This window comes from Hippopotamus amphibius, chromosome 15 (assembly GCF_030028045.1).
Source record: "Hippopotamus amphibius kiboko isolate mHipAmp2 chromosome 15, mHipAmp2.hap2, whole genome shotgun sequence".
Classification (NCBI taxonomy): domain Eukaryota; kingdom Metazoa; phylum Chordata; class Mammalia; order Artiodactyla; family Hippopotamidae; genus Hippopotamus; species Hippopotamus amphibius.
The window spans coordinates 23,476,629-23,503,415 of record NC_080200.1 but is presented as its reverse complement, the minus strand read 5'-3'; the positions used below and the strand labels follow the sequence as shown (position 1 = coordinate 23,503,415).

Sequence of the window (26,787 nt, the reverse complement as noted above, 5' to 3'; positions counted from 1 at the left end):
TTGAAATAAAAAAGTATGAATTTTCCCATTGTTTCTTTTAAAAATTCTTCTGCTGTTTGAAGTTCCCTTGAGATTCAATATTAATTTAAAATTTTGTTTTTCTATTTCTGAAGAAAAGGTCATTGGGATTTTTGATAAGAATTGCATTGACACTGTAGATAATTTTGGATATTATTATTACCTTAATATTATATTCCAATCCACAAACATGGAATGTAAAGACACTTATTTATACCTTCTTTAATTTATTCATCAATATTTTATAGATTTCAGTGTATAAATTCTTCACCTTCTGGGTTGGGACTTTTCCAAGTACTTTTCTTTTTCTTTTTTGATGCTGTAATAGATGAAATTTTCTTAATTTTCTTTTCACATGCTTATTGTTAGGTTAAGAAACACAATTAAATTTTGATGCTTATTTTGTATCCTACAACTTTGCTGGACCTTTTTATTAGTGCTAATAGGTTGTCTGTATGTGTGTTTGCACATATATATATATATACACATATACTGTCCTATTTGTCCTTATCTTATGATGGATTTTTACTTAAAATCTAATTTGTTTGATATTAATATGATCCCAGATCATTTTTGGCTGCTATTTACATGAATTATCTTTGTACATTGTTTCCTTTTCAAGCTTTTTAAGTTTTTATATATGAAGTGAATCAATTATAGATAGCATGTCATTAGATTATTATTTTTTAATTTATTCTTCCAACCTATGCAATTTGATTGCGATATCAGTAATTAAGCTAATTACTGATAAGCAAGGAGTATCTTTGGCTATTTTGGTATTTATTTTCTATATATCTTACAGATTGTTTGATACTCTTTTCTACCAGTATTTGCATCTTTTGTGTTTAGTTAAATTTTTGTGTGATGTTTTGATTCCCCTATAATTTCCTTTTTTTTAATATTGTATAGAGACTGTCTTTGCAGTCAATATGGGGATCACATACAACTTAAAGTTTAAAAATCTGATTTGAATAGATGCATATTTAAGTTTGGTTTTGTGTGCCAACTAATATTGTCTTTAATACTTCTGTATTTTAAAATCTGTAGACTATAAATATCAGTTTAAAATTAATATTACAGTACCATTGAATTTTAGATTTCATATTTATTTAAGGTACCAGGGATCTTTAATATGGATCCAAGTTGCAGTCTAGCATCATTTTATTTCAACCTGAAGACCTTCCTTTGGCATTTCTTATAAGTAGGTCTATTAGTAATATATATATTTTTTGCATTTGTGTATCTGGAAATTTGTTACTTTCTTGTTTCTGAAGGAAAATTTTCTGTTGATTTTTTTTTTTTTCTTCAATCCCTTTAAATGTGTTATTCTACTGTCTTCTTTCCTCCAAGGATTTTACTGAGGAATTAGCATATATCCTTTTTGAAACTCTCTTGTACCTACAAGAGACCCATCATTGTTGTCACAATTATAAGATTTCAAACATTTTTTATGACTAATATACCATCATGTGTGTATATATATATATATATATATATATATATATATATGCACACACACACACATGAGAGTGAGGCAAAAATTATCTCACTCCAGTTATATTAAAACTACTGCAAATTCTGCAGCCAGAGTGAAGATAAATTTTGACTCATCCTCATATAACTTCCTTTTTTAAAAAAAATTTTTGGAGCATAGTTGATTTATAATTTTGTGTTAGTTTCAGGTATGTAGCAAAGTGAATCAGTTATACAGATAAATACGTCCACTCCTTTTTAGATTATTTTCCATATAGGTCATCACAGATTATTGAGAAGAGTTCACTATAGGTCCTTGTTAGTTATCTGTTTTATATATAGTAGTGTATATATGACAGTCCCAAACTCCCAATTTTTTCCATTACCACTTATTCCATTTGGTAACCATAAATTTGTTTTCTACATCTGTGACTCTGTGACACTATAGTAAATGGGATTGTTTTCTTAATTTCTCTTTCTGATCTTTTATTGTTAGTGTATATGAATGCAAAAGATTTCTGTATCTGAATTTTGTATCCAGCAACATTACAAAATTCATTGATGAGCTCTATTAGTTTTCTGGTAGCATATTTAGAATTTTCCATGTATATGCAAACAGTGCAAGTTTTACTTCTTTTCCTATTTGGATTTCTTTTATTTCTTTTGCTTCTCTGATTGCCATGGCTAGGACTTCCAAAACTATGTTGAATAATAGTGGCAAGAGAGAATATCCTTGTCTTGTTTCTTATCTTAGAGGAAATGCTTTCAGTTTTTCACCATTGAGAATGATGTTTGCTGTGGGTTTGGAATATATGGCCTTTACTATGTTGAGTTAAGTTCTCTCTATGCCCACTTTCTGGAAAGTTTTTTTTTTTTTTTTTTTTTTTTTTTTTATCATAAATGGGTGCTGAATTTTGTCAAAAGCCATTTCTTCATCTATTGAGACAATCATATGTTTTTTATTCTTCAATTTGCTGATGTAGTATATTACACTATGAATATTGAAAAATCCATGTATCCCTGGGATAAAATTCACTTGATCATGGTGTAGGACCCTTTTAATGCATTGCTAGATTTGGATTGCCAGTATTTTATTGAGAATTTTTGTGTCTATGTTCATCAGTGATATTGGTCTGTAATTTTCTTTTTTTGTACTATCTTTTTCTGGTTTTAGTATCAGGATGATGGTGGCCTTGTAGAATGAGCTTGGGAATGTCCCTTCCTCTGCAGTTTTTTGGGAGAGTTTGAGAAGGGTATGTATTAATTATTTTCTAATTGTTTGATAGAATTCACCTGTGAAGCCATCTGGTCCTGGACTTTTGTTAGTTGGAAGATTTTTAACCACAGTTTCAATTTCAGTGCTTGTGGTTGGTCTGTTCACATTGTCTGCTTCTTCATGGTTCAGTCTTGGAAGGTTGTACCTTTCTAAGAATTTGTCCATTTCTTCTACGTTGACCACTTTTTTGGCTTATTGTTGCTTGTAGTAGTCTCTTATGATCCTTTGTATTTCTGTGGTGTCAGTTGTAACTTATCCTTTTTCATGTCTTATTCTATTGATTTGATGTGTCTCCTTTTCTTTTTTTTCTTGATGACTCTAACTAAAGGTTTGTCAGTTTTATTTATCTTCTCAAAGAACCAGCTTTTATTTTTATTGATCTTTTCTATTGTTTTTTTCATCTCTAATTTATTTCTGCTCTGATTTTATGCTTTCATTCCTTCTAATAACTTTGGATTTTATTTGTTCTTTTTTCTAGAGTTGCTTTAGGTGTAAGGTTATGTTGTTTATTTAAGACTTTTCTTGTTATTTGAGGTAACATGTTATTACTATAAATTTAACTCTTAGAACTGCTTTTAATGTAACCCATTGATTTTGGATGGTCATGTTTTTGTTGTCATTGGTGTCTAGATATTTTTTGATTTCCACTTTGATTTCTTCAGTTATCCATTTGTTATTTAGTCTCCATGTATTTGTGCTTTTCACAGGTGTTTTTTTTTTTTTTTTTTTTTTTTCCTGTAATTGATTTCTAATCTCATAGCATTGTGGCAGGGACAGATGCTTAATATGATTTCAATGTTCTTAAATTTACTGAGGCTTGATTTGTGACCCAAATGTGATCTATCCTGGTGAATGTTCTATGTGCACTTGAGAAGAAAGTGTATTCTGCTGCTTGCAGATGGAATGTGCTCTAAATGTCACTTAAGTCATCTGGTTTAATGCATCATTGAAGGCTTGTGTTTACTTATTAATATTCTTTCTGGAGGAAAGAATATTAGCCCCCCACTGTTATTGTGTTACTGTTGATTTCCCCTTTTATGGCTGTTAGCATTTGCCTTATATAGTGATGTGATCCTATATTGGGTGCATATATAGTTATAATTTTTATATCTTATTCTTGGATGGATCCCTTGATCATTACATAGTGTCCTTCTTATGTCTTGTAGCAGTCTTTATTTTAAAGTCTATTTTGTCTGATATGAGTATTGCTACTTCAGCTTTCTTTTGATTTCCATTTGCATGGAATATATTTTTCCACCCCTTCACTTTCAGTCTGTATGTGTCCCCTAGTTCTGAAGTGGGTCTCTTGTAGACAGCATATATGCAGGTCCTGTTTTTGTATCCATTTAGTGAGTTCATGTCTATTGGAGAATTTAATCCATTTACATTTAAGATAATTATTGATATATATGTTCCTATTGCCATTTGCTTAATTGTTTTGGTATTCTTTTTGTAGGTCTTTTTTCTTCCTTTCCTCTTTTGTCCTCTTATTTTATGGTTTGAAGTTCATTTTTAGTGCTTTGGTTGGGTTGCATCTTTTTTGTGTGGGTATTTATTGCAATTTTTTGTTTTGCATTTCCCATGAGTTTTTGATAAAGTAGTCTATATATATATACATATATATATATAATCTTCTATAAATTTTATAGCCAAAGAGGGATAATTTTTGACTCACCATCATATATATATATGATTGTTTTTAGTTTCTGGCTTTTAACTTCAAACACAATTCTCATTTTCTGCATATGTACTCTCCACTTTTTATATTTGTATGTTTCGCTATCATATGTGTATGGATGATTTCTTGCTTTTAGGTATGTTTGTCTTTATCGGTGATTTTTCCATTTTTGATTTTCTTAATTCTGAGTGTGGCCTCTCCCCCCCCCCCGCCCCCAGAGAACTTTCTTTAGCATTTGTAGTAAAACTTGTTTGGTGGTGATGAATTCTCTTAGCTTTTGATTGTCTGTAAGCTTTTGATTTCTCAGTTGAGTCTGAATGAGAGACTTTCCAGGTAGAATATTCTTGGTTGTAGGTTTTTGACTTTCATTACTTTAAATATATGATGCCACTCCTTTCTGGCCTGCAGAGTTTCTGCTGAAAAATCAGTTTGTAACCTTGTGGGGATTCCCTTTTATGTTATCTGTTGCTTTTTCCTTGTAGTTTTTAATGTTTTTTCTTTGTATTTAATTTTTGTTACTTTGATTAATATGTGTCTTGCTGTTTTCTTCCTTGGGTTTACTCTGTAAGCTACTATTCTTGCTTCCTGGATTTGGGTCACTATTCTCTTTCCCACTTAGGGAAGTTTTTGACTATAATCTATTCAAATATTTTCTCAGTTCCCTTATCTTTTTCTTCTTCTAAGGCCACTACAATTCAAATGATGGTGCATTTAATATTTTCCCAGAGGTCTCTAATACCATCCTCATTTCTTTTCATTCATTTCTCTTTATTCTGTTCCATGGAAATGATTTCCACCATTTTGTTTTCCAGCTCACTTGTCCATTTTTCTGCCTCAGTTATTCTGATATTGATCACTTCTAGTGTATTTTTCATTTCAGTTATTGTCTTGCTCATTTCTGCTTGCTTGTTCTTTAGTTTTTCTAGGTCTTTATTAATTTTTTCTTGTATTTTCTTGATTTTTGCCACCATTCTTTTTCTGAGACCTTGGATCATCTTTATTATAATTATATTTCAAAAAGATTGCCTCTCTCTCTTTAGCTGTTCTTGTGGGTTTTTATCTTGCTCCTTCATCTGCAACATACTTCTCTGTTGTCTTATTTTGTGTAACTTACTGTTTGTGGTCTGCTTTCCACAGGCTGCAGGATTCTAGTTCCATTCGCTTCTGCTTTTGAACCCCTGGTGGATGAGTTTGGTCCAGAGGCTTGTACTTTTATCCCCTTGATGGGGGTTTGACTGGTGTTGTGGTTAGTGGAGCCTGCCCTGGATATTGAATGGGGCCTTCCCTTAGCTCTGTGGTTTCATTGTGCTCTCACGGGCAGGATCTACTTTGAAATTGGTGGAGTAGAGACCCCCAGTTCTATTTCTTAGCTGTGTTTCTGACCTGTAGTGTGAGGTAGTCAGGATTGGATCACTCCCTCTGGGAAAAAAGCCACTGAGTATTCCTCTTCTGGAGTTTGTCACCTATAAATGTGTTCTGTTGTGTCCCCTTTCACCCTCTGTGTGGGCTCACAAAGTACACTGTTGTTGGCACTGATTTCAGTAGCACCTTAACTGTGTATATGTTGGCAATTGACTCTGGTGACTCTCAGACATTTTTTTTCAGCAAGCCACTAACACAGATCCACTGAGGTCAGGTCCCAGGACTGCAGTAGTGGTGTACCTGGACCTGCTGTGGAACTATGGAGGCAACTCAATCTCTGGCCTGGCCCAACCCCCATGTTTGCTTTCCCACAAAGCCCACAGCTGCTAAAGCTGGACCTGACCCAGCTGTAGGAGCACTTCTTGATCTTTTGTGTGTTTCACAGGCTCTGAATTTAGGAAGCCATTAGTGGAGGTGTAACTCTGTGGTTCATGCAGCAGCAAGGAAAGATTTCAGCTCTTCTTCCTTAGTCATATGGCCTCCTGGGGCTCAGCTGTGGTTTTAGCCCCACCTTTGTGTGTGTTCCTTCCACCTCAGCTCCAGAAGTTGCTGGAGCACACAAGCCCATCACACAGAAAGGAAACAAAGTGTGATCAAGGAGACTGAGCCTCCCAGGTGGAAGGGTGCTGGGGTAGTGATTGGAATGTCTGAACCCTTCAGGTGGCAATTGGAGCAAGTATGTCTCCAAGTTGGCATGGGGGGATAGAGTAGCTGATAGCAGGCATACACAATGCATATCTGGTGGGAGCCCTCCCTAGTGCCCATGGAAGCAGAGGATGGTGCATGAGGAGAGAAGCTACAATAATGGCCCCACATTTTGTGCATCACTCAACAAAGGCAGTTCACTTCTGTGGAAGTCCAGGCTTCCTCTATGACCATTTCTGGTTGTGAAGCTCCTCACACCATTCCCCTCAGGCAGTCTTCTCACAGCCAACAGCAGTCCCTTCCTTGGGTCTGCCCTCCAAAACCCACGTTCCAGCCCCAACCCCCATGTGCAATGATCAATATCCATCTCAGGCTGTGGCACACATGTCTGTGGCACTGACCGTCTCTGTAGATTTCACTCTGTCCTGCCTGCCACAGACTGGTTGCTATTCTCCCCTTTGAGCCCCCGAAGCTTCAGTTCCACCCGAGCTGATCTCCTTGACAGTGAGGGGGCTTCCTCAGGTGCAGGAACCTCTCTTCTCCCCATCAGCTCCCCCTACCCAGGGGCACAGGTCTCCATCCCACTTCCTCTTCTCTTCATTTCCCCTTCTTTCTTTCATCCTACCTGCTTACATGGAGATCTTTCTTATCCTTTTAGTTTCCAAGGTTCTCTGCTAGTGTTCAGCAGGTGCTCTATGAGAATTTTTCCATATGTAGATGTATTCTTAATGCATTTGTGGGGAGAGATAAACTCTACATCCTCCTATTCCTCTGCCATCTTAAGGGTCTCTCATATATATGTTTTTCTTCTATTCATCTATTAAGAGACACTTAGGATGCATTCATATCTAGGCTATTGTAAATAAGGCTGAAATAAACATATTGTTATAGATAACTTTTTGAGAGTGTACTCATTTTCCTCAAATAAATACTCAGAAGAGGAATTGTTGGATTGTATGGCAGTTCTATTTTTAATTTTTTTGAGCTCCTTCTTTAGTATTTTACCATAGTACCTGCACCAGTTTACAATCCCACTAAGTTTCCCTGTTGTCAACATCCATGCCAACACTTGTTACTTGTTTTGTTTTTTATAACATTCATTCTGGTAAGTATGAGGGAATATTTTCTTGTGATTTTGGTTTTACTATCCTTGAGAATTTCTAATATTGAACATATTTTTATATGTCTGTTGGTCATCTGTATGTCTTCCTTTCAATAATGTGTATTCAGGTCGTCTGCCCATTTTTTAATCAAATTGTTTGCTTATTTGATAGTAAGTTGTATGAGTTATTTACATGCTTTGAATATTAACCTCTTATCAGTTATGACATGTGCAAATATCTTCTCTTCTTTGGTAGGTTTCCTTTTTGTCCGTTTGCTGATTTCTTTTACTGTGCAGAAGCCTTTTATCTTGATATAGTCCCACTTGCTTATTTGTGCTTTTATTGCTCTTGCCTGAGGAGACTTATCTGAAGATATATTGCTAAGACTAATGTCAAAGAACACCCTGCCTATGTTTTCTCTAGGGGTTCTATGGTTCAAGTCTTACATTCAATTATTTAATCTATTCTGAGTTTATTTTTGTATATGGTGTGAGAATGTATTCTGGTTTGCTTCATTTGTATGTAGCTGTCCAATTTTACCAGCACCATTTGTAGAAGAGGCTGTCTTTTCTCCATTGCATATTGTTGCTTCCTTTGTCATAGGTTAATTGACTATGTAAGTGTGGAATTGTTTCTGGGTTCTCTGTTCTGTTCCATTGACCTACATGTCTGTTTTTTCACCAGTACCATGCTGTTTTATTTTGTTTTTTATTTGAGTACTGTTGCTTTACAATGTTGTGTTAGTTTCTGCTGTACAACAAAGTGAATCAGCTATATGTATACATATATCCCCTCCTTTTTGGGTTTCCTTCCCATTTAGGTAACTGCAAAGCACTGAGTAGAGTTCCCTGTGCTATACAGTAGGTTATCATTAGTTATCTATTTTATATGTAGTAATTTATATGTGTCAATCCCAAGAAAAACAAATACCATACTCTTTTGACTTCCATAGCTTTGTAGTATACTCTGAAGTCAGGGAGCATGATACCTCCAGCTCTGTTCTTCTTCTCAAGTTTTCTTTAGCTCTTCTGGGATTTTTATATATCCATACCTATTTTAGATTTTTTTTCTTTTAGTTTTGTGATAAATGCCATTGATATGTTAATAGAGATTGCATTGAATGTGTAGCTTCCCTAGGAAGTATGGCTATTTTAATATTAGTTCTTCCAATTCATGAACATGGTATGTATATCTTTCCATCTGTTTGTGTTGTCTTCAATTTCTTACATGAGTGTCTTATAGTTTTTCAAGTGCAGTTCTTTTAGCTCTTTAGTTAGATTTATTTGTGTGTAATTTAGTGTTTTGTTTGATATGATTATAAATAGGATTATTTTCTTAATTTTTCCTTCTGATAGTTTATTTTTAGAGTATAGAAAGGCAATAGATTTCTCTATATTAATTTTCTATTCTGCAAATTTACCAAGTTCATTGATGGGGTGTAATTTTTTTGGTTGTTGATTTTTTGTTTTTCTTGGTGGTGCCTTTAGGATTTTCTCTGTATACTATAATGTCAGTTCTAAGCAATTACAGTTTTACTTCCCCCTGTACAATTTGGCTTCCTTCTATTTGTTTTTCTTTTCTGATTGCTGACTTCTAATACTATGTTGAATAAAAATGGTGAAAGTAGGCAACCTTCTCTTGTTTCCAACATAGAGGAAAACTTACAGCCTTTCACCCTGAGTTTGATGTTATCTGTAAGCTTATAAAACATGGCTTTATTGTGCTGATGTATATTCCCTCTGTATACACTTTGTGGAAACTTTTTATTATGAATGGTTGTTGAATTTTGTCAAATATTTTTATGTATCTATTAAGATGATAATATGATTTCTGTGTTCCTGTGGCATATCACATTAATTGATTTCTGGAAATTAAATCATCCCTTTTTACCTGGGATATATTGTACTTGATTATAGTGCATGATTCTTTAGAATATTGCTGAATTCAGTATGCTAATGTTTTCTTGAAAGTTTTTGCATTTATCTTCATCAGTTATTTGGCCTGTAATTTTCCTTTTTGTATCTTATCTTTGTCTGGTTTTTGTGTCAGGGTAATGTTGCCTTAATTGAAAGAGTTTGAAAGTGTTCCTTCTTCCATAATATTTTGAATAGTTTCAGAAGGATAAGCATTATTTCTTCTCTAAATGGTAGAATTCATGTGTGAAGTCATCTAGTTTTGGACTTTGTCAAAAGTCAATTTCATTACTGGTAATGGATCTGTTCATATTTTCTATTTCTTTATGGTTGACTTTTGGGCAATTGTACATTTCTAGAAATTTGTTCCTTTCCTCTAGGTTGCACATTTTGTTAATGTATTATGACTCACAGTATTCTCTAATGATTTTTGTATTTCTGTGGTGTAATGTCTCTGTTTTCATTTGTTATTGTATTGATTATGTCCCTCTCTTTTTATCCTGATGAGTCTGGCTAATGGTTTATCAGTTTTGGTTATCTTTTCAAGGAACCAGCTCTTAGTTTCATTGATCTTTTCTATATTTTTAGTCCCTACTTTATTTATTTCTGCTTTGTTTTTGAAATTTTTCTTGTTTCTAGAGGTAGGACTCTATTGCTATATACTTCCCTCTTGTATCACTTTTCCTCTGTCTCTATAATTTGAAACATTGTGTTTTTATTTTTATTTCTCTTAAGATATTTTTTGATTTCCTTTGTGATTTATTCATTGACTCATTTTTTGTTTATTAGCATGTCTACATGTGCTTGTGCATTTTCTAGTTTTTCCACAATTGACTTTTAGTTCCATACCATTGTGATCAGAAAAGATGCTTCATATAGTATAAATATTCCAAAATTTATTGGTACTTCTTATGCAACCTAATATGTGATCAATCCTGAAGAATATTCCAGGTGCACTTGAAAAATGTACTCTTTTAATTTTAGATGGAATGTTCAATATATATCTGTTAAGTTCATCTGGTTTAAACTGTCATTTCAGGGCTATATTACTCTGTTGACTTTTTATGTGGATAATTCATTAAATAATATAAGGGGATGTTAAAGTACTCTATTATTAGTGTATTACATTCAATTTTTCCCTTTGTGTCTGTAAATATTTGCTGTATGTATTTAGGTGCTTTTTTATTGGTTGCATAGATATTTACAAATGTTATATCCTCTTTTTCAATCAATCCCTTTACAGTTATGTAATGTCCTTCTTTGTCACTTTTGACAGACATTATCATACAGACTGTTTTATCTTATATAAGTATTGTTTTCCAAGCTTTATTTTTATTTCCATTTGTAAAACTTTTTTTCAAATTTCTTAATTTTCTAGTTTCTCCCTAAGGCATTAATCTATTATATGCCTCGAATGTAATATCTTTCCCCAGACATATATGGCTGTTCATTCTCTTTGTTTCTTCCCTGTGAAATGTTCTCCATTTTTTTCCACCTAAATTCTGATGTGGATAAACCTAGACAAGTTCTTAGCATCTCCAAGAGAGAGTTAAACTTTGTATATAAGTTCTGCTTTACTTCCAATTGTTTGAGTGAGATACTAAAAATTGAGCTATTCTCTTCCTCAGATTAATACTGTAACACACCACACACACCAGTGTGTGAGACAAGGGTAAATAAAATTGCCACAAAGTTTCCCACCAATTTGAACATGGATTTTTTCTTATATTGGTTGATATAAATCTTTGATTGATTTGCAAATATAATATTTGATGGGCCAACTTTTCAGCTAGGAACTATCACAGGAAGACATGTATTCCTTTTAATGAAATGTACTCCAATTTATCTGATTGGACAAGGCCTTTTAGAGGCATATAACATGCATATTGCCTTTTCATTAATCAGTGAAATTATTTTAGATTTGGAAGATGTAGCTGCAGATCAGTACAGAATTTCTGAAAAATTAATGGTTATGAAAACTAAAATTGAGACAACTAAAGAGAAAATTAGTGATTTGCTGTTACAAATGTCTAAGGAATTACGGCCATCTTCTTCCTATAATATTGGTAAAATTCAAATGGCTACTCCTATTAAAGTAACTATTGATAATTCCAAGCCTAAACCTAATATCTAACAATACCCACTCAGATCAGAGCCATTAAATGGAATAAGACCAGTTATTCAGGAATTCTTTAAGAAGGGACTTATATTTCCATGCACCAGTCCCTGTGATACTCCTATTTTACTAGTAAGAAAACCAAATGGAAAAATCTGGAGGCTTGTTCAGGAGCTGAGAGCTATAAATAATATTGTGATTCCTTGCCACTGTGTGATTCATAATCCTCACACCATGCTCTCAGCCCCATTCCATCAGGTAAGTGTTATTTCTCAGTAGTAGACCTATGTGGTGTAAATATCCCCCTAATTTCTGAAGCTAATTCCTAGTCTGCAACAGATTTATTAACAGTTTTATCAGAGTTATGTTCAAGCAGAAGACATTCTCAAAACTGAGCAGGAACAAGACTTACAGCAGATAGCTTAGCCGCAGAATTAGCCAATTTATTCCCTTTGGCTTCTATTGAGTTATATTTGGAATGCCCAGGTTTTTTAATGATAGCCAGCTCTTTGGGAAATTGAATGGAGTCTAATAGTTTTGAGACTAGCTGTCCATTCTTTATACAATATGCTGCCTACAAGACACCCACTTTAAAGTGAAGGACACACAATAGATTGAAAGCAAAAGGATGGAAAAATATATTACATGGAAATGTTAATGACAGGAAAGCAGGGGTAGTGATACTCATATCAGACAAAGTAGACTTTAAATCAAAGGCCATAATAAAGAAGAACACTGCACAGCAATAAAAGGATCATGCAAGAAGAGGATGTTGCAGTCATTGACATATATGTACCTAATATAGGAGCACCTAAATACATGAAACAAATACTAACAGACACAAAGGAGGAAACTGATGGGAATAAAATAATAGTAGGTGAATTTAACACCCCACTGACATCAATGGACAGATCTTCCACACAGAAAATCAATCTGGCAACAGAGATCTGAAATGACATAGTAGAAGAGTTAGACTTAATTGATATTTTTAGGACATTATATTTAAAAATAAAAGAATACTCATTCTTTTAAAGTTCACATGGAATATTCTCTAGGATTGACCATACACTAGGATACAAAACAAGCCTCAACAAATTTAAGAGGATAGAAATCACTTCAATCAAGCATCTTTTCTGACTACAACAGCATGAAATATGAAATCACAGAAGGAGAAATGATAATAAAATGATTACATGGAGACTAAACAACATGCTACTAAGAAACTAATGGGTCAACAATGAAATCAAAAAGAAAATTAAAAAATACCTTAAAAGAAATTACAATGAAAATACAACCATAGAAAATCTATGGGATGCAGCAAAAGGAATCCTTAAGGGGTAGTACAGTAGTACATAGCAATGCAGGTCTTCCTCAAAAAACAAATAAAAATCTCAAAGAAACAACCTAACCGATCAACCAGAAGAATTGGAAAAAAACAAACAAAACTTAAAGTCATCAGAAGGTAGCAAATAATAACGATCTAAGAGGGTATAAATAAAATAGAGATTTTTACAGAGAAAAATCAATAAAACCAAGAGATGGTTCTTCAAAAGAGTAAACAACATGTACAATCCTCTGTCCAGATTAACCAAGAAGAAAAAAAGAGAGAACCCAAATAAACAAAATAAGAAATGAAGGAGAAGAAATAACTGATTCCACAGAAATACAAAAAAAAAAAAAAAAAAAGAGAGAGAGAGAGACAGAAAACTATGAACCAACAACGTACACCAACAAAGTGGACAACCGACCTAGAAGAAATAGACAGATTTCTAGAAATATACAACTGAATAGAATCTGTACAAACAAACAAAAACCTTCCTGAAAAAAAAAAAAAAAAAAAAAAAAAAAAAGGCCAGGACCAAATTGCTTCAACTGGGAGTTCTACCAAACATGTAAAAAAGAACTTCTATTGATTCTTCTCAAATTCTTTAGAAGATTGAAGAGGCGGGAACACCAAAACCCAGACAAAGACTATATCAAAAAAAGAAAATTACAACCCAATATTTGATGAATATAGATGCAAAAATGCTCAACAATATATAAACAAACTGAATCCAACAACACATAAAAAAGATTATACATGATGATCACGTTGGATTCATCCCAGGTCAATGTATGCAAATCAATCAATGTCAATTTTATTGTATTTTACTATCATTTCACAATCAATCATTCATAAACAGATCAATTCTCAGAATTGTATAATAACACATTTTAGGTAAAAAGAGCTTTATGTCTTAAAAAATGTAAGTCTTTGAGCTGACCATCTTTTTTTTTTTTTAATAATTTTAAGGATGTATATTTTAGTATTAATTACTTATATTATTTGCTTAAGCCAAACTCAGTCTAGTTAAATTTTCTTTTTGCAGTTCCCTGGCTAATGAGATGTCTGGATGTATTCATTGCTTATTGTAATGAAGTACTTAATTCTAAACAAACTTCTTTTAAGCACTTGCTGAAAAATCCTTCCTCTTCTGTGGTGAATAAAAATACAAATATAATCAGGATTAGTACCTTTTATTATTGTTTCTCACTTTCACAAACTCACACATTTGATTAAATAATAGCATTCTAACTACCATCATATAGAAAATTATTCAAAGAAATGTATGTATTAATCTTTTATCTCTACAACTGACATTTAAATATCTCCATGGACAATTAGGAGCAACAAAGATTCTAGGCCTCCTTTATCTGGAGATTTAGTCTAATACTTGATATTTTTTGTTTGTCCTTTTTGTTTGTTTGTTTTTTTGGGGGTAGGATTTTTGGTATCCATGTAGAATTTCCACTGAGACTTTGTATGTACTGGGTTGGACAAAAATTTCCTCAGTTTTTTTTTGTTTGTTTGTTTGTGTGTTTGTTTTCTGAAAGATGGCTCTACTAGAACTTAGCTGTCTTTAACTTCATTCAAAACAATTTTGTTAGATTGTATTATGACAGCTGTCATATCAGTGTGCTTTAAAAAAACTTATCAAAATTGATGAATTATTGTGTAGCCATTTTAATGTTGAAGATGGAGGAAAAAAGCAACATTTTCAGCATATTATGCTCTATTATTTCAAGAAAGGTAAAAACACAACTGAAATACAAAAAAAAAAAAAAGGCTTGTGCAGTGTATGGAGAAAGTGCTGTGAGTGATCGAATGTGTCAAAAGTGGTTTGTGAGGTTTTGTGTTTGAGATTTCTCACTGGACAATGCTCCATGGTTGGGTAGACCAATTGAAGTTGATAGGGACCAAATCAAGACATTAACTGAGAACAAGCAATGTTATACCATGCAGGAGATAGCTGACATACTCAAAATATCTAAATCAAGTGCTGAAAATCATTTGTACCAGCTTGGTTATATTAATCGCTTTGATGTTTTGGTTCTACATAAGTTAAGTGAAAAAAACTTTCTTGACTGTATTTCCACATGCGATTCTCTACTTAAACATAATGAAAATGTTTTTAAAACAAATTCTAATGAGCAATGAAATGTGGCTACTGTACAATAATGTGTACTGGAAGAGATTGTGGAGCAAGTGAAAAGAACCACCACCAACTACACCAAAGACCTGTCTTCAACTAAAGAAGGTGATGTTGTGTATACAATGGGATTGGAAGGGAGTCCTCTATTATGAGCTCCTTCCAGAAAACCAAAGGATTAATTCCAATAAGTATTGTTCCTAATTAGATTAACTGAAAGCAGCACTTGACCAAAAGAGTCCAAATTTAGTCAAAAGAAAACAGGCAATCTTCCATCAGGATAACACAAGATCTCATGTTTCTCTGATGACCATGCAAAAACTGTTAAAGCTTAAGTTTTGATTCATCCACCATATTCACCAGATATTCCACCTTCAGATTTCCATTTATTTTATCTTTACAAAATATTCTTAATGGAAAAAAAGTAAATTCCCTGGAAGACACCTGGGACAGTAAAAGGCACCTGGAAGAGTTCTTTGCTCAAAAAGATAAAAAGTTTTGGGAAGGTGGAATTATGAAGTTGCCTAAAAAAATAGCAGAAGGTAGTGGAACAAAGCAGTGAATACATTGTTCAATAAAGTTCTTGGTGAAAATGAAAAATGTATCTTTCATTTTTACTTAAAAACCAAAGGAACTTTTTAGCCAACCCAATAAGTTAAGTTATTAATAGCCAGGATGGCCAAGTTTGGGGAAAGAGCTCTTACAACTTCTTTAGAACCAACAAGTGGTTAAAAGTCAATTCAGTGGTGAAGGAACCAAATATATTTATTCAGTTTCTTCCAATATTTATTCCAATAAACTAATAATAAAAATTATGATAATACTTTGGTGCAGTCACATTTAGAAAATGTTCAACAATGTAGTTTTATTACAGATAATACCTGGAATATTCTTATATTTCTCACAGTTTATAGTAAGTAGATTACACCTTTTACTTGGAAAGGGGTAATATTGGTCCAGCTTAAATTTCTTAAAAATTATTTTTATTATATTTGATTTTTGCATTACTGTAAGTCTCAGTGAAGACTTCTTTATATTTCATTTATTTTGGGTTATTTGGGCTTAATGGATGTAAATGTTGATTTTCCTCCTCAGCTTTGGTAAGTTTTTTGTCATTATTACTTTAAATAAGCTTTCTGCCCCCTTTCTCTTTCTCTGCTTCTTCTGGGATTCCCATAATGCATACATTGGTTGCTTATAAAATTGTATAATTTCTGTAGGATCATTAAACTCATTTTTATTCTAATTTCCTTTTGTTCTTCTGATTTGGTAATTTAAAATAATCTAACTTTGAGCTTGTTCATTGTTTCTTTAGGTTAATCAAGTCTGCTGTTCAGGGTTTATTGATTTTTTTTTTTTTTTTCCACTTCAGTCACTGAGTTCTTCAGTTCTAGAATTTCAGTTTACTTCTTTGATATGGTTTCAAACTTTTTGTTGAACTTCTCATTTTGTTAAAATACTGTTTTTCTATACAAGGACAAACTTTAAGCAACTGGTTTGTTAATGTTTTGCCCTAAGCAATTGGTTTCTGACTAGAAATCAGCATGGTTTCAATAAACATTATACCAAAAAAAAAAAAAAATACTGTTTTTCTGATTTTGTTTATTCTTCTGTGTTCTCTTTTAGCTCACTAATCTTCTGTAAGGTAAACATTCTGAATTTACTCTCAGGCAGTTTTTAGATCTCCATTTATTTAGGGTTAATTGCTTGTGTTTAATTTTGTCATTTGGTAGTATCATGTTCCTCTGGCCTTCATGAAATGTGTAGTCTTGAATTGGTGTGTGCATATTTGCAGAAGTAGACACTATTTACAGTTGTTATAAACTAGATTTGACAGGGAAAGCTTTTCACTAGTAAGCCCAGCCAGAAATTTTGGGCAGGCCAGCAGGCAGGTTTGCTCACAGGCTCCATGAATGAGTGGGCTCGATATTTGGCTCCACATTAAAAATGTATGCTCATTTGACTTTTTGCCGCCATGGAAGAACTCTAAATAAGAGTAAATTTCTCCCTTCCCTGTGCTTAATGGTATTGGGAAAGGAGTGATCAAGTAGTGTAAAATATCCTTCCTGCCCAATTCAGTGTGTCTTTTTTTTCATTTCTGTTTTCCGCTTGACTGCTATAATCCCCCATCTGAAATCCAGAGCTCTTGTAAAGAAATCATGTGTGTGGATGGTTATTTATATCCATGTTCCTTTAATGGGATTCAGGTTGTAATCTTCTGTCCCACCAACTTTCTGGCAAAATAGCCATGTGGGAACTGGTCAATACAGCTCTCTGTTGAATCACAGCAGTACTGAACTAGTCCCTCACAGCTCATCATTTCCTAGCCAATCCAGGGCATGAATTAATTCTGAAATCACCATTTTTACCCCAGGAATGCATTAAAAAGAGATGGGTATTGAGAGCAACATACCTCCCCAGGAGACACCATCAAATCAAGTATGGCATGAAACCATAGCATTTGGTTTAGTCTAAGAAAAGAAAAAAAAAAAAAGTATGAAATTTAAATGAAATCCTGAACTGTTTATTCTTTTCTATATTTTTTACTTCTGTGTTCAGTTCAGTTGAATTTTTCATAAAATCATACAAATTTTAATAAATAGTTATATTTATTTATTTTGTAAAAGAAGCCCCATTCTGTGTCTCCAAAACCCAAAACTCAGGTAAGAAATATTTCCATAAAATATTCCTGAAAAAAATCCATAAAATCATAAAAGAAAAAATATTCTCACAATAAGTTAATAGAGGAGGGATGTGTTTCTAATTTTTATAAAAAGACATATAAGTTGAGATATGTTTTGATAATAAATCAAATCAAAATAAAACATATTTTCTTCATCCATGAATTATCATCCAAATAGTATGTAAGCACACACAAAATCCCACACATTAGGTGAATGTTTTTGTAAGTTAATTCTAATAATTAGATGGAAATACAATTGTATATGAATAATCAAGACATGCCATGAGATGCAAATATTCTGAATACAGAAGAAATACTCAATTAACAAGATCTGGGCATGTGAATAAGGATAGAACAAGTCACTGATAGTTAATATTTAATTATTTATTTGTGATTTTTACTTAAATAAATCTGGGGAAATTGATTTTTTTAAATTTTATTTATTTATTATTTTTTTGGGTGGTACACCAAGTTCAATCATCTGTTTTTATACACATATCCCTGTATTCCCTCCCTTCCTTGACTCCCACCCCCCTTGAGTCCCCCCCACCCTCCCTGTCCCAGTCCTCTAGGGCATCTTCCACCCTCAAGTTGGACTCCTTTTGTTATACAATGACTTCCCACTGACTATCTATTTTACAGTTGGTAGTATGTATATGTCTGTGCTACTCTCTCACTTCATCTCAGCTTCCCCTTCACCCCCCGCCCCCTCCCAAACCTCGAGTTCTCCAGTCCATTCTCTGTATCTGCATCCTTGTTCTTGTCACTGAGTTCATCAGTACCATTTTTAGATTCCTTATATGTGAGTTAGCATACAATATTTGTCTTTCTCTTTCTGACTTACTTCACTCTGTATGACAGATTGTAGATCTATCCACCTCATTACATATAGCTCCATCTCATCCCTTTTTATAGCTGAGTAATATTCCATTGTATATATATGCCACATCTTCTTTATCCATTCATTTGTTGATGGGCATTTAGGTTGCTTCCATGTCCTGGCTATTGTAAATAGTGCTGCAATAAACATTATGGTACAAGTTTCTTTTTGGATTATGGTTTTCTTTGAGTATATGCCCAGTAGTGGGATGACTGGATCATATGGTAGTTCTATTTGTAGTTTTTGAAGAAACCTCCAAATTGTTTTCCATAGTGGCTGTACCAACTTACATTCCCACCAACAGTGCAGGAGAGTTCCCTTTTCTCCACACCCTCTCCAACATTTGTTGTTTCCAGATTTTGTGATGATAGCCATTCTGATTGGTGTGAGTTGATACCTCATTGTGGCTTTGACTTGCATTTCTCTGATGATTAGTGATGTTGAGCATCTTTAAAAAGCATGGCCAATGACTTAGAACTTCCAGTCTGGGTTACTTACAGACATTTTTCCATAGATTCTCCAAAATGCATGTTCAAAAACATTCATAGCAGAATCATTTGTAGTAATCAAACCATAGAGTATTCACATATGGCCATTAACAAAAATGGTTAAGTAAACAGAGGATAGCTACCAAATGGAGTATGTGGGAGCAATATGGATTAATAATCTATAAATGCCCAAATAAATGTTAAAAGGCATTATGTGAAGAAAAAAAAGTCAGTCACAAAAAGCCACATAATCTACACATAAAAATTTGAATAGCATCATAAATCTATGCTATCAAAAGTTGTTAAAAAAAAAAAAAAAGACCTGCTTTGGGGATTATAGAGAGTGAAACAGAGCATAGGAGAGACTTGTGAAATACTAGTCATGCTACTTCACAATTAAGGTGCCAGTTGCAATGGTTTCAATTTGTGAAAATCTATTAAGTGTTTGAATATCATATTTCAATAATATTTTTAAAAGGGAAAACAGCTAATTATCCATGGAATGATAGTTTAAAAGGTGACTACAACGTGATGATGACATATTCATTAGTAGGAATATTGGGAAAGGTAGGAACAGAGAGGAAGTATGCAGCTTCCTTATGTAAACAACACCTGATTTCAAGCTTGAGAACAGTGAGAAATATAAGTTATTCCATCGAAGAACTTCATGTCACAATTTTTTCAAAGAAACTTCTTCAATTTAGCATGACGTGAATATTGATTTAGGTAGGAAGTTGTGCTATATGATCCTGAGGATATAGGGAAGCACCAGATGAAAGGAGATAATTGCTTACCATACTAAGGAAGGTAACATTATCAATATGCATTTTAGATAACTACAAGAGGAATTTCAAGCCAGTCGGGATTTAAAGAGAGAGAAACAAAAGAAAGATTTGTGCTGGTAGACCACAGTCATAGTAACATGTCATCTCCAGATTCTCCTAGATTGTGAGAATAAATGATAATGGCAATGGAGATCTTCCCCAGAAAGGCACCATTCCAGAAAATTTGAAAGATGCAGTATCTTTGAGATGTCAGAGAGTAAGAGATTCTCCTATACTGTTGCCACCACATTATGCTTATTGCTGAATTGTAGAGATGAGCTTTCTACACAGCTCTGGGTCACATTAGAGCCCCAGGTCCTAGAGAAACCAATGCTTGTTCACTAATTTTATGAAATTTTGATAATCTCTCTCTCATCTGCCACCTTTTATTGTGTCTATCCAAACAGGGTCATAGAAATTATTTATGGGTTAATCACAAATTATTTTTAATTTTCCACCCCTCATTTCTGTTTCCTCAGACATTATACCTAAAACAATCTTCTCTATAACTAAGAAATATATAGGTAAATGAGGGGGCCACAGGACTCTTGGTTAATCAGAAAGTCTAGAATCCATTTATCATTATGTTTTTTGCCTGTCTTAGAGAGTAGGTATTTTAATATCTATGAGAGAACTCAAATGCTCACTTCCCTTCCTGACTTACTGATATGGCCAAGATATATGCCTATACTATCCCTTCAATTATTTAATTGTGGGGTTTAACCTGGGATTGGGTTACTCAAAGACAAGAGCAAACCTTATGAGGGCAAGTGGATACAACATAAATAAATTTATAAGTTTTCTAGAGGAGCCTATAATATGGTTCTGATGCTATAAATGTCACCCAGAAGGGGTAATAGTAATACCTTCACAAGACTTATTCCCAGGCTCTTATTGGGCATTCCTCATGATTGCAGAATCTTCAGACATTTGTGGAGATTTTATGTCTTTTCAATAATTTTTAGTATTATATTATCAGTTTAAAATGAACTGAATTTGTGTCTCTTTATCTATTTAAGAGCCCAGCTAGTCCTATTATATTGAAGATCCCATTTTGATTCATTTGGAAGATCTTGATAGAAAATACTCTTGTAAAGAGATGCTGAGAACCTAGGGTGAGTCAGTAATTACAGGGACTGAGGAAGAGTCATCTTAAAATACGTTCAAGTGGAACATATTAAATGTTTTTACAATGCATTGGTTTATTGGAACAAAAGAACAGAGTTCATATTAACCTGAAGTTGTCATATTGACTCATCATTTTTCTGGGGGGAAATGGTGTCTTTGTTTCCCCGACAATATGTGAAGTGCTCAATAAGTTTCATCATTGGTTTTAGGCAGAAATTTTCCATTTTTCACTTTTAACATTTTCTTATTAGTATTTCTTAGATTTTTCCAAATTTTAGAGTCATATGGTGAAGTGAGATGAGGTAAATCTTTATATAGCAAGCAACTATTACATTTCTCCAGATGACTATAACATTATTACTGGTTCCTTATGATGAAAAGCTCTACTTATTTTAAATTTGGAGAAAACCAAGCTGTAAACATTTGCTATTCTAGGATCTAAGCTTTAAGTCAGCCCCCTAGTAAACACTAAATGCTTAATCGACATGAGTATAAAAATGTCAAATTCATATTTCAAATTTCTCCCACTGTTAATGGAATGTAAATTTTCACAGTTATTATGGAAAACAGTATGATGTTTCCTCAAAAAATGAAAAACTGAACTATCATATATTACAAGAATCTCACCTCTGGGTATATATCCAAATGAAATGAAATCACTATAACAAAGAGATATATGTACTCCCATGTTTATTACCACATTATTCACAATAGCCAAGACATGGAAACAGCCGAAGTATCCATCAGTGGATGAAGAGATAAAATATGATAAATATATATACAATGTAATATTATTCAGGCTTAGAAAAGAAGGAGGTTTTGTCACTGTGACACCAAGGGTGCACTTGGAAGACATTAGGCTAAGGAGTATATATTAGATACAGGAAGACAAATATTGCATACTATCACTTATATGTGGACTCTAAAGAAATCAAACTCTCAGAAACAGAAAGTAGAATGGTGTTTACCAGAGGCTGGGGAAAGAGGAAACTGGGGGTAATTTTACTCAAAGTGTACAAAGATTCAGATATGCAGGTTGGAAAAGTTCTGAAGATCTAATGTGGGATAGGATGAGTATAGTTAAGTGTGCTCTATTATATACTTGAAATCTGCTGGGACAGTAGGTTTTAACTATCCTGACACAAAGAAAGGAACTATGTAACTTAATGGAAATATTAATTGGCTTAATTGTGGTAATGATTACACAATGTATATGAATATCAAATCCTCACACTGTAAACCTCAAAAATACACAATTTTATTTGTAAAATTGCAGCTTAATAAAACTGAAAAATGGTGTACATAAATAAAATATTATTTTGATTTCAAGTGGATCATGTCCATCTGAAATTATTTATTATTCTTTGGTCCTAATTTACTAATATAGGTAGATTAAAAAGTATTGTAGAATCAGTAAGCTGAATGATATCATTAGTTAAAGCACTTTCATTTTCACTTATAAATGTTAGCAAAATTTTTTGCCCACTAGTTAGTTGTAAGTATATTACCTTTATATTGATGGAAAAAGTGATCACAAAGAAAAACAAAACATATGACTAAGAATATAAAAGTATTATGTAGAACTTCAATATTTTTAAACTTCTATATGAATTTCAGTTCATTCATTCAGGCATGAAATATTTTCTTTTTCCCCGATGACACAGAGCTGAATTTACAAGAAACTGAGGCCTGGGGACTAAGGTAAATAGTTTGTGTCCATTTATAGAGAAGAGATTCTATGAATCACTCTCCTCAGGGCTCCCATCACCTCCTTGTTTCTCAGGCTGTAGATGATGGGGTTGAGCATTGGGGTCAGGATGATGTAGAAGATAGCCAGAACCTTATCCTCTGTTGGAGATCGAAGGGATCTTGGATGCAGATAGGTATAAGCAAAGGGCACATAGTAGAAAGTCACCACAGTGAGGTGGGTGCTGCAGGTTGAATAGGCCTTTTTCCTCCCTTCTGCAGAGTTCATGCTATAAACAGCAAAGAGAATACGGCCATAGGAACATGCAATACCAAGGAAAGGCAACACAAGGAAGAAAGTAGTGGTCACAAACATAGCGTACTCATATGTCCAGGTGTCCACGCAGGCCAGAGTCAACATGGCTGGGACATCACAGAAGAAATGATTGATGGCCCTGGATCGGCAATAAGGGATATGGAGAGCATATGTGGTGTGGGCACAGGAGTCAACACAGCCAACTATCCAAGATCCTATTATCATCAACACACAAACTCTTTTGCTGATTCTGATGGGATAGTGGAGAGGAAAGCAAATGGCCACATAACGATCATAAGCCATAGATGTCAAGAGCAGTGCTTCTGCACCTGCTAAAGTCAAGAAGAAGAAGCTCTGAATCCAACACCCGATGAAAGAGATGGACTTGTTTCCATACAGAAAATTAGAGGCCATTTTGGGGACAATGGTGGAGATGTAATTTAGGTCAATGAAGGAGAGCTGACTAAGTAGGAAATACATGGGTGTGTGGAGATGCGTGTCCAGAAAGATGAGAAGGATCATTAATAGGTTGCCAAACAAAGCCATTAGGAAAATGAGAATAATGAGAATGAAGAAGAACAGCCCAAGTTTTGATGGTGGGAATAACCCCAGTAAGATGAAATCAGTTGATGTTTTGTTGTAGTTTCCCTTGGGATATTTATTTAGCTTTCCCTAAAGAAAAACATACATTAAATATAGAAAAATAAGCTATTTTTAATTTATTAGTTTAGTCATAGTGTGATTTATTTCTAAAACATTACAACTCAAATGAAGAAAAATCTTACCTATTTTGGAAAAAATTTATATCCCCAGTGTTTTTATTTCACAGATAAAATTATGATGAAGCAAATATCTGTGTTCAGAAAGTTTTATAGACATCTATAAATTTGTAAGAATAATGTATTTCTCTAATGAATTTATTTGGATACAGATATTTTGGCTCCCTACATAAATTCAGGTATCAACAATTTCAGAACATATACTTTAAATGTATGCATAGAAAATCAACTTAAATGTGTGAAATTATAGATCCATTTTTAAATACCTTTTAAAGAACATTACAAATATTTTTTTGTAGTTAAGCCCTAATACCTCTAAAACTACTGCAGTCTCATCTTGCAGATCTATATTAACTCTTTGACTTCCTCTTGCACAATAATGCCAAATCAAGCATCTTAGATGTCAAGTATCATTATGTGTTTCTTTTTTCAGAAATTTACAATGAATTTTCATTGCCAATACCATTCATACAAAGTTATTCTCTTCTGCCTCCTCACCCAACTTCTGAATGCTCCAGTTAAAGTAGACCATTTTGCTAAGAATCCATACTCCAATTTCACTCTAGCTTCCATAACTCTGCTCACGCTCTCCTGAAAGTTGTGTATTATGTTCATCTGCTTCTCAATGCTTATATAACATTATATATTGCTTTATGATTCCTTTTCTTACTCATTCATTTTTTTCCCTTTTGTTTTCTTGTGTTAAAATGTTTGCATTCTCATAAGTGTGGGAATATAAGTACATATTTTTTAACACCTCCCCATCATAAAACTCAACTCACATAATACTAAAGAAAAAAATATTAAAGAAAGTGGATAAAGAAGCTAAGAGAATAATCATGGAAGAAAAAGTTCAGAAAATTTTGGAAGAATAAATTTTGAGAAAATATTATTTACTTAAATGGAGAAGGGAGAAGGGCATCCCAAGAGTCTTTGAAGTGGAAATGAGTAGGGGTACTCTCCAGAGAAAATCATCTCAGTGACCAAGCTCAGCATGCCTTGCCACAAAAAAGGGGTTGCAGTACTTCTGTTCTTGTAATATTGCCAAAAGACCAAAAGTCATCATACTTTTGAGGAAGTCTTCTAATGAAAGTGGAATATACACACAAACACATACACATACACTGAGTTAAAAATGATTGGGAAAAAGTGTAAGAAATCTTTGTAAAAGGTTTCATATCTTCAGCAAAATATGAGAAGTTGTTAAATCCACAGTAAAAATATCATGTGTTATACAAAAGGAAAAGTCGGATAGCAAAAAATTCCTTTGGGAAATTAAAAAAGATAATAATATAATAGTTTCAATCAATGTTTTGAAAGATAAATGGGAGAAAATCTACCAGAAAGAAAACAACCATAAAATTTAAATATATAATTTAGACATTTAGAAACTGTAAGAGAATTACAGAATTAATATAACATGACCCAACATATATTATAGGCATTCCTAAAAATGCATGTGACATAATAATTACATAGTGAATATTACCAAACAAAAACATTTTCTCAGAACATTTATACATTGACTACAATATTCAGATAGCATGGAAAGAACACACAAAAGTTAAGAAATATTTATTAGATTATAATTTCTGAAAACTCAACATCTTCTTGGAAACAATTTCTTAACAATTTTCAACATATCAGTTATGAAAATAAGATCCTAAAAATATCTTGAGAGAAATTATAATGGATTAATGGGAAGAAATATATGCAGCAATGGCACATAAAATAGTATGTTTCACAATATTTATTTTTTTATATACATCCAAGAAATTTTAGAAGATAAAACAATGTTATCAGCCCATGTACCCAGACATAAAGTGAGATGTGAATATATGGAGAGCGCGAGAGGAGGGAAACAGTTTGAAGGTGATGATGTAGGGAGGAGGCACATTCCATCCACAGTAGCTTGAGTTACAAACCATACACTGGTATTCAGGATTTCAGAATCAAATATTAGAAGATAAGTATATTGTTTTAAATATTGGAAAATTTTGGAAATAATTGTAAATTAATTTGAAATATTTGCCTTAGGGATCAAGAGGAGTGGTTTGTGGGAACAGTGTTTTACCCTGTGTATTGTTGATGCCATGTCCACCCATTATTTGAATAAATTATTAAAGTTATATAAAATTATTTCACAGTTAATAATTTGCATGTATTCAAGTATTGCAAATATGAACCTTCAAATAAATTGTAAGAAACCTACAGCAGATTCCTACAACTGTGTGGAATGATTGATTTTTAATTATTATGCAGCTGTTGACAACTTGCAGAGGTAAAACTGGGATAACAATTCTTCTTTCATATATTGGCCTTTGGATTTAACATGAGACAAACATATTAGACTGCTATCACAGTATATAATTTACATTAGTAGTTTCAATTATTAACAAGGTTGAAAATGTATTATTTGTAATTACCAATGAAATTAACATTACAACTGATTACTTCTACTATTTTTATTTTATATAGGGCCAGCTATGACAAAGATTTTATGAGGTAGCTGATATTACCCCAGTTTAATCAAGACAAAAATCACAACTAATAACAGAAGTAATTAATGGCAAGTTAGTTCAGTTCTTTGATGCTATGTCATAGAATGTCAATGCAACATCATTTTTCTATCTATGTTCCCTGTCATTACATGTTAATAACCTATCATGTGATATTATTTAAAGAAGTATTGCATCTGAAATAGAAGCAATCTCAGCCACTGAATATCTGCTTCAACTTATAAGATAGATAACTTTTTTTCTTAAGGAAAAATAAATTGCATTATCTTCACTTTTGTTTTGCTTTAATTAAATGAAATAACAATAAGTAATCTATTTACAGACCATTTACAAAATATTTCACTCATCTTTACTTTTGAAATTATAATAA

At 33.1% G+C, this 26,787-nt stretch overlaps 1 protein-coding gene across 1 annotated transcript; it reads right to left on the bottom strand.

The window, feature by feature from the left end:
- Window positions 1–22,837: 22,837 nt before the first annotated feature.
- LOC130836379 (olfactory receptor 2L5-like) lies at window positions 22,838–25,993 on the bottom strand. Its single transcript, XM_057708417.1, has 2 exons — window positions 25,973–25,993; window positions 22,838–23,791 (listed from the first exon to the last, which is right to left on the bottom strand). Exons 1-2 carry the CDS (start codon window positions 25,991–25,993, stop codon window positions 22,838–22,840), a joined length of 975 nt encoding a protein of 324 aa, XP_057564400.1.
- Window positions 25,994–26,787: the final 794 nt, after the last annotated feature.

Coding starts and splice junctions, on each gene's coding strand:
- LOC130836379 (XM_057708417.1), bottom strand. CDS start 25,993: ATGGCATCAACAATACACAGG. Junction 23,792..25,972: donor TGGCATCAACAATACACAGG/GTAAAACACTGT, acceptor GTTTTTCTTTAG/GGAAAGCTAAATAAATATCC.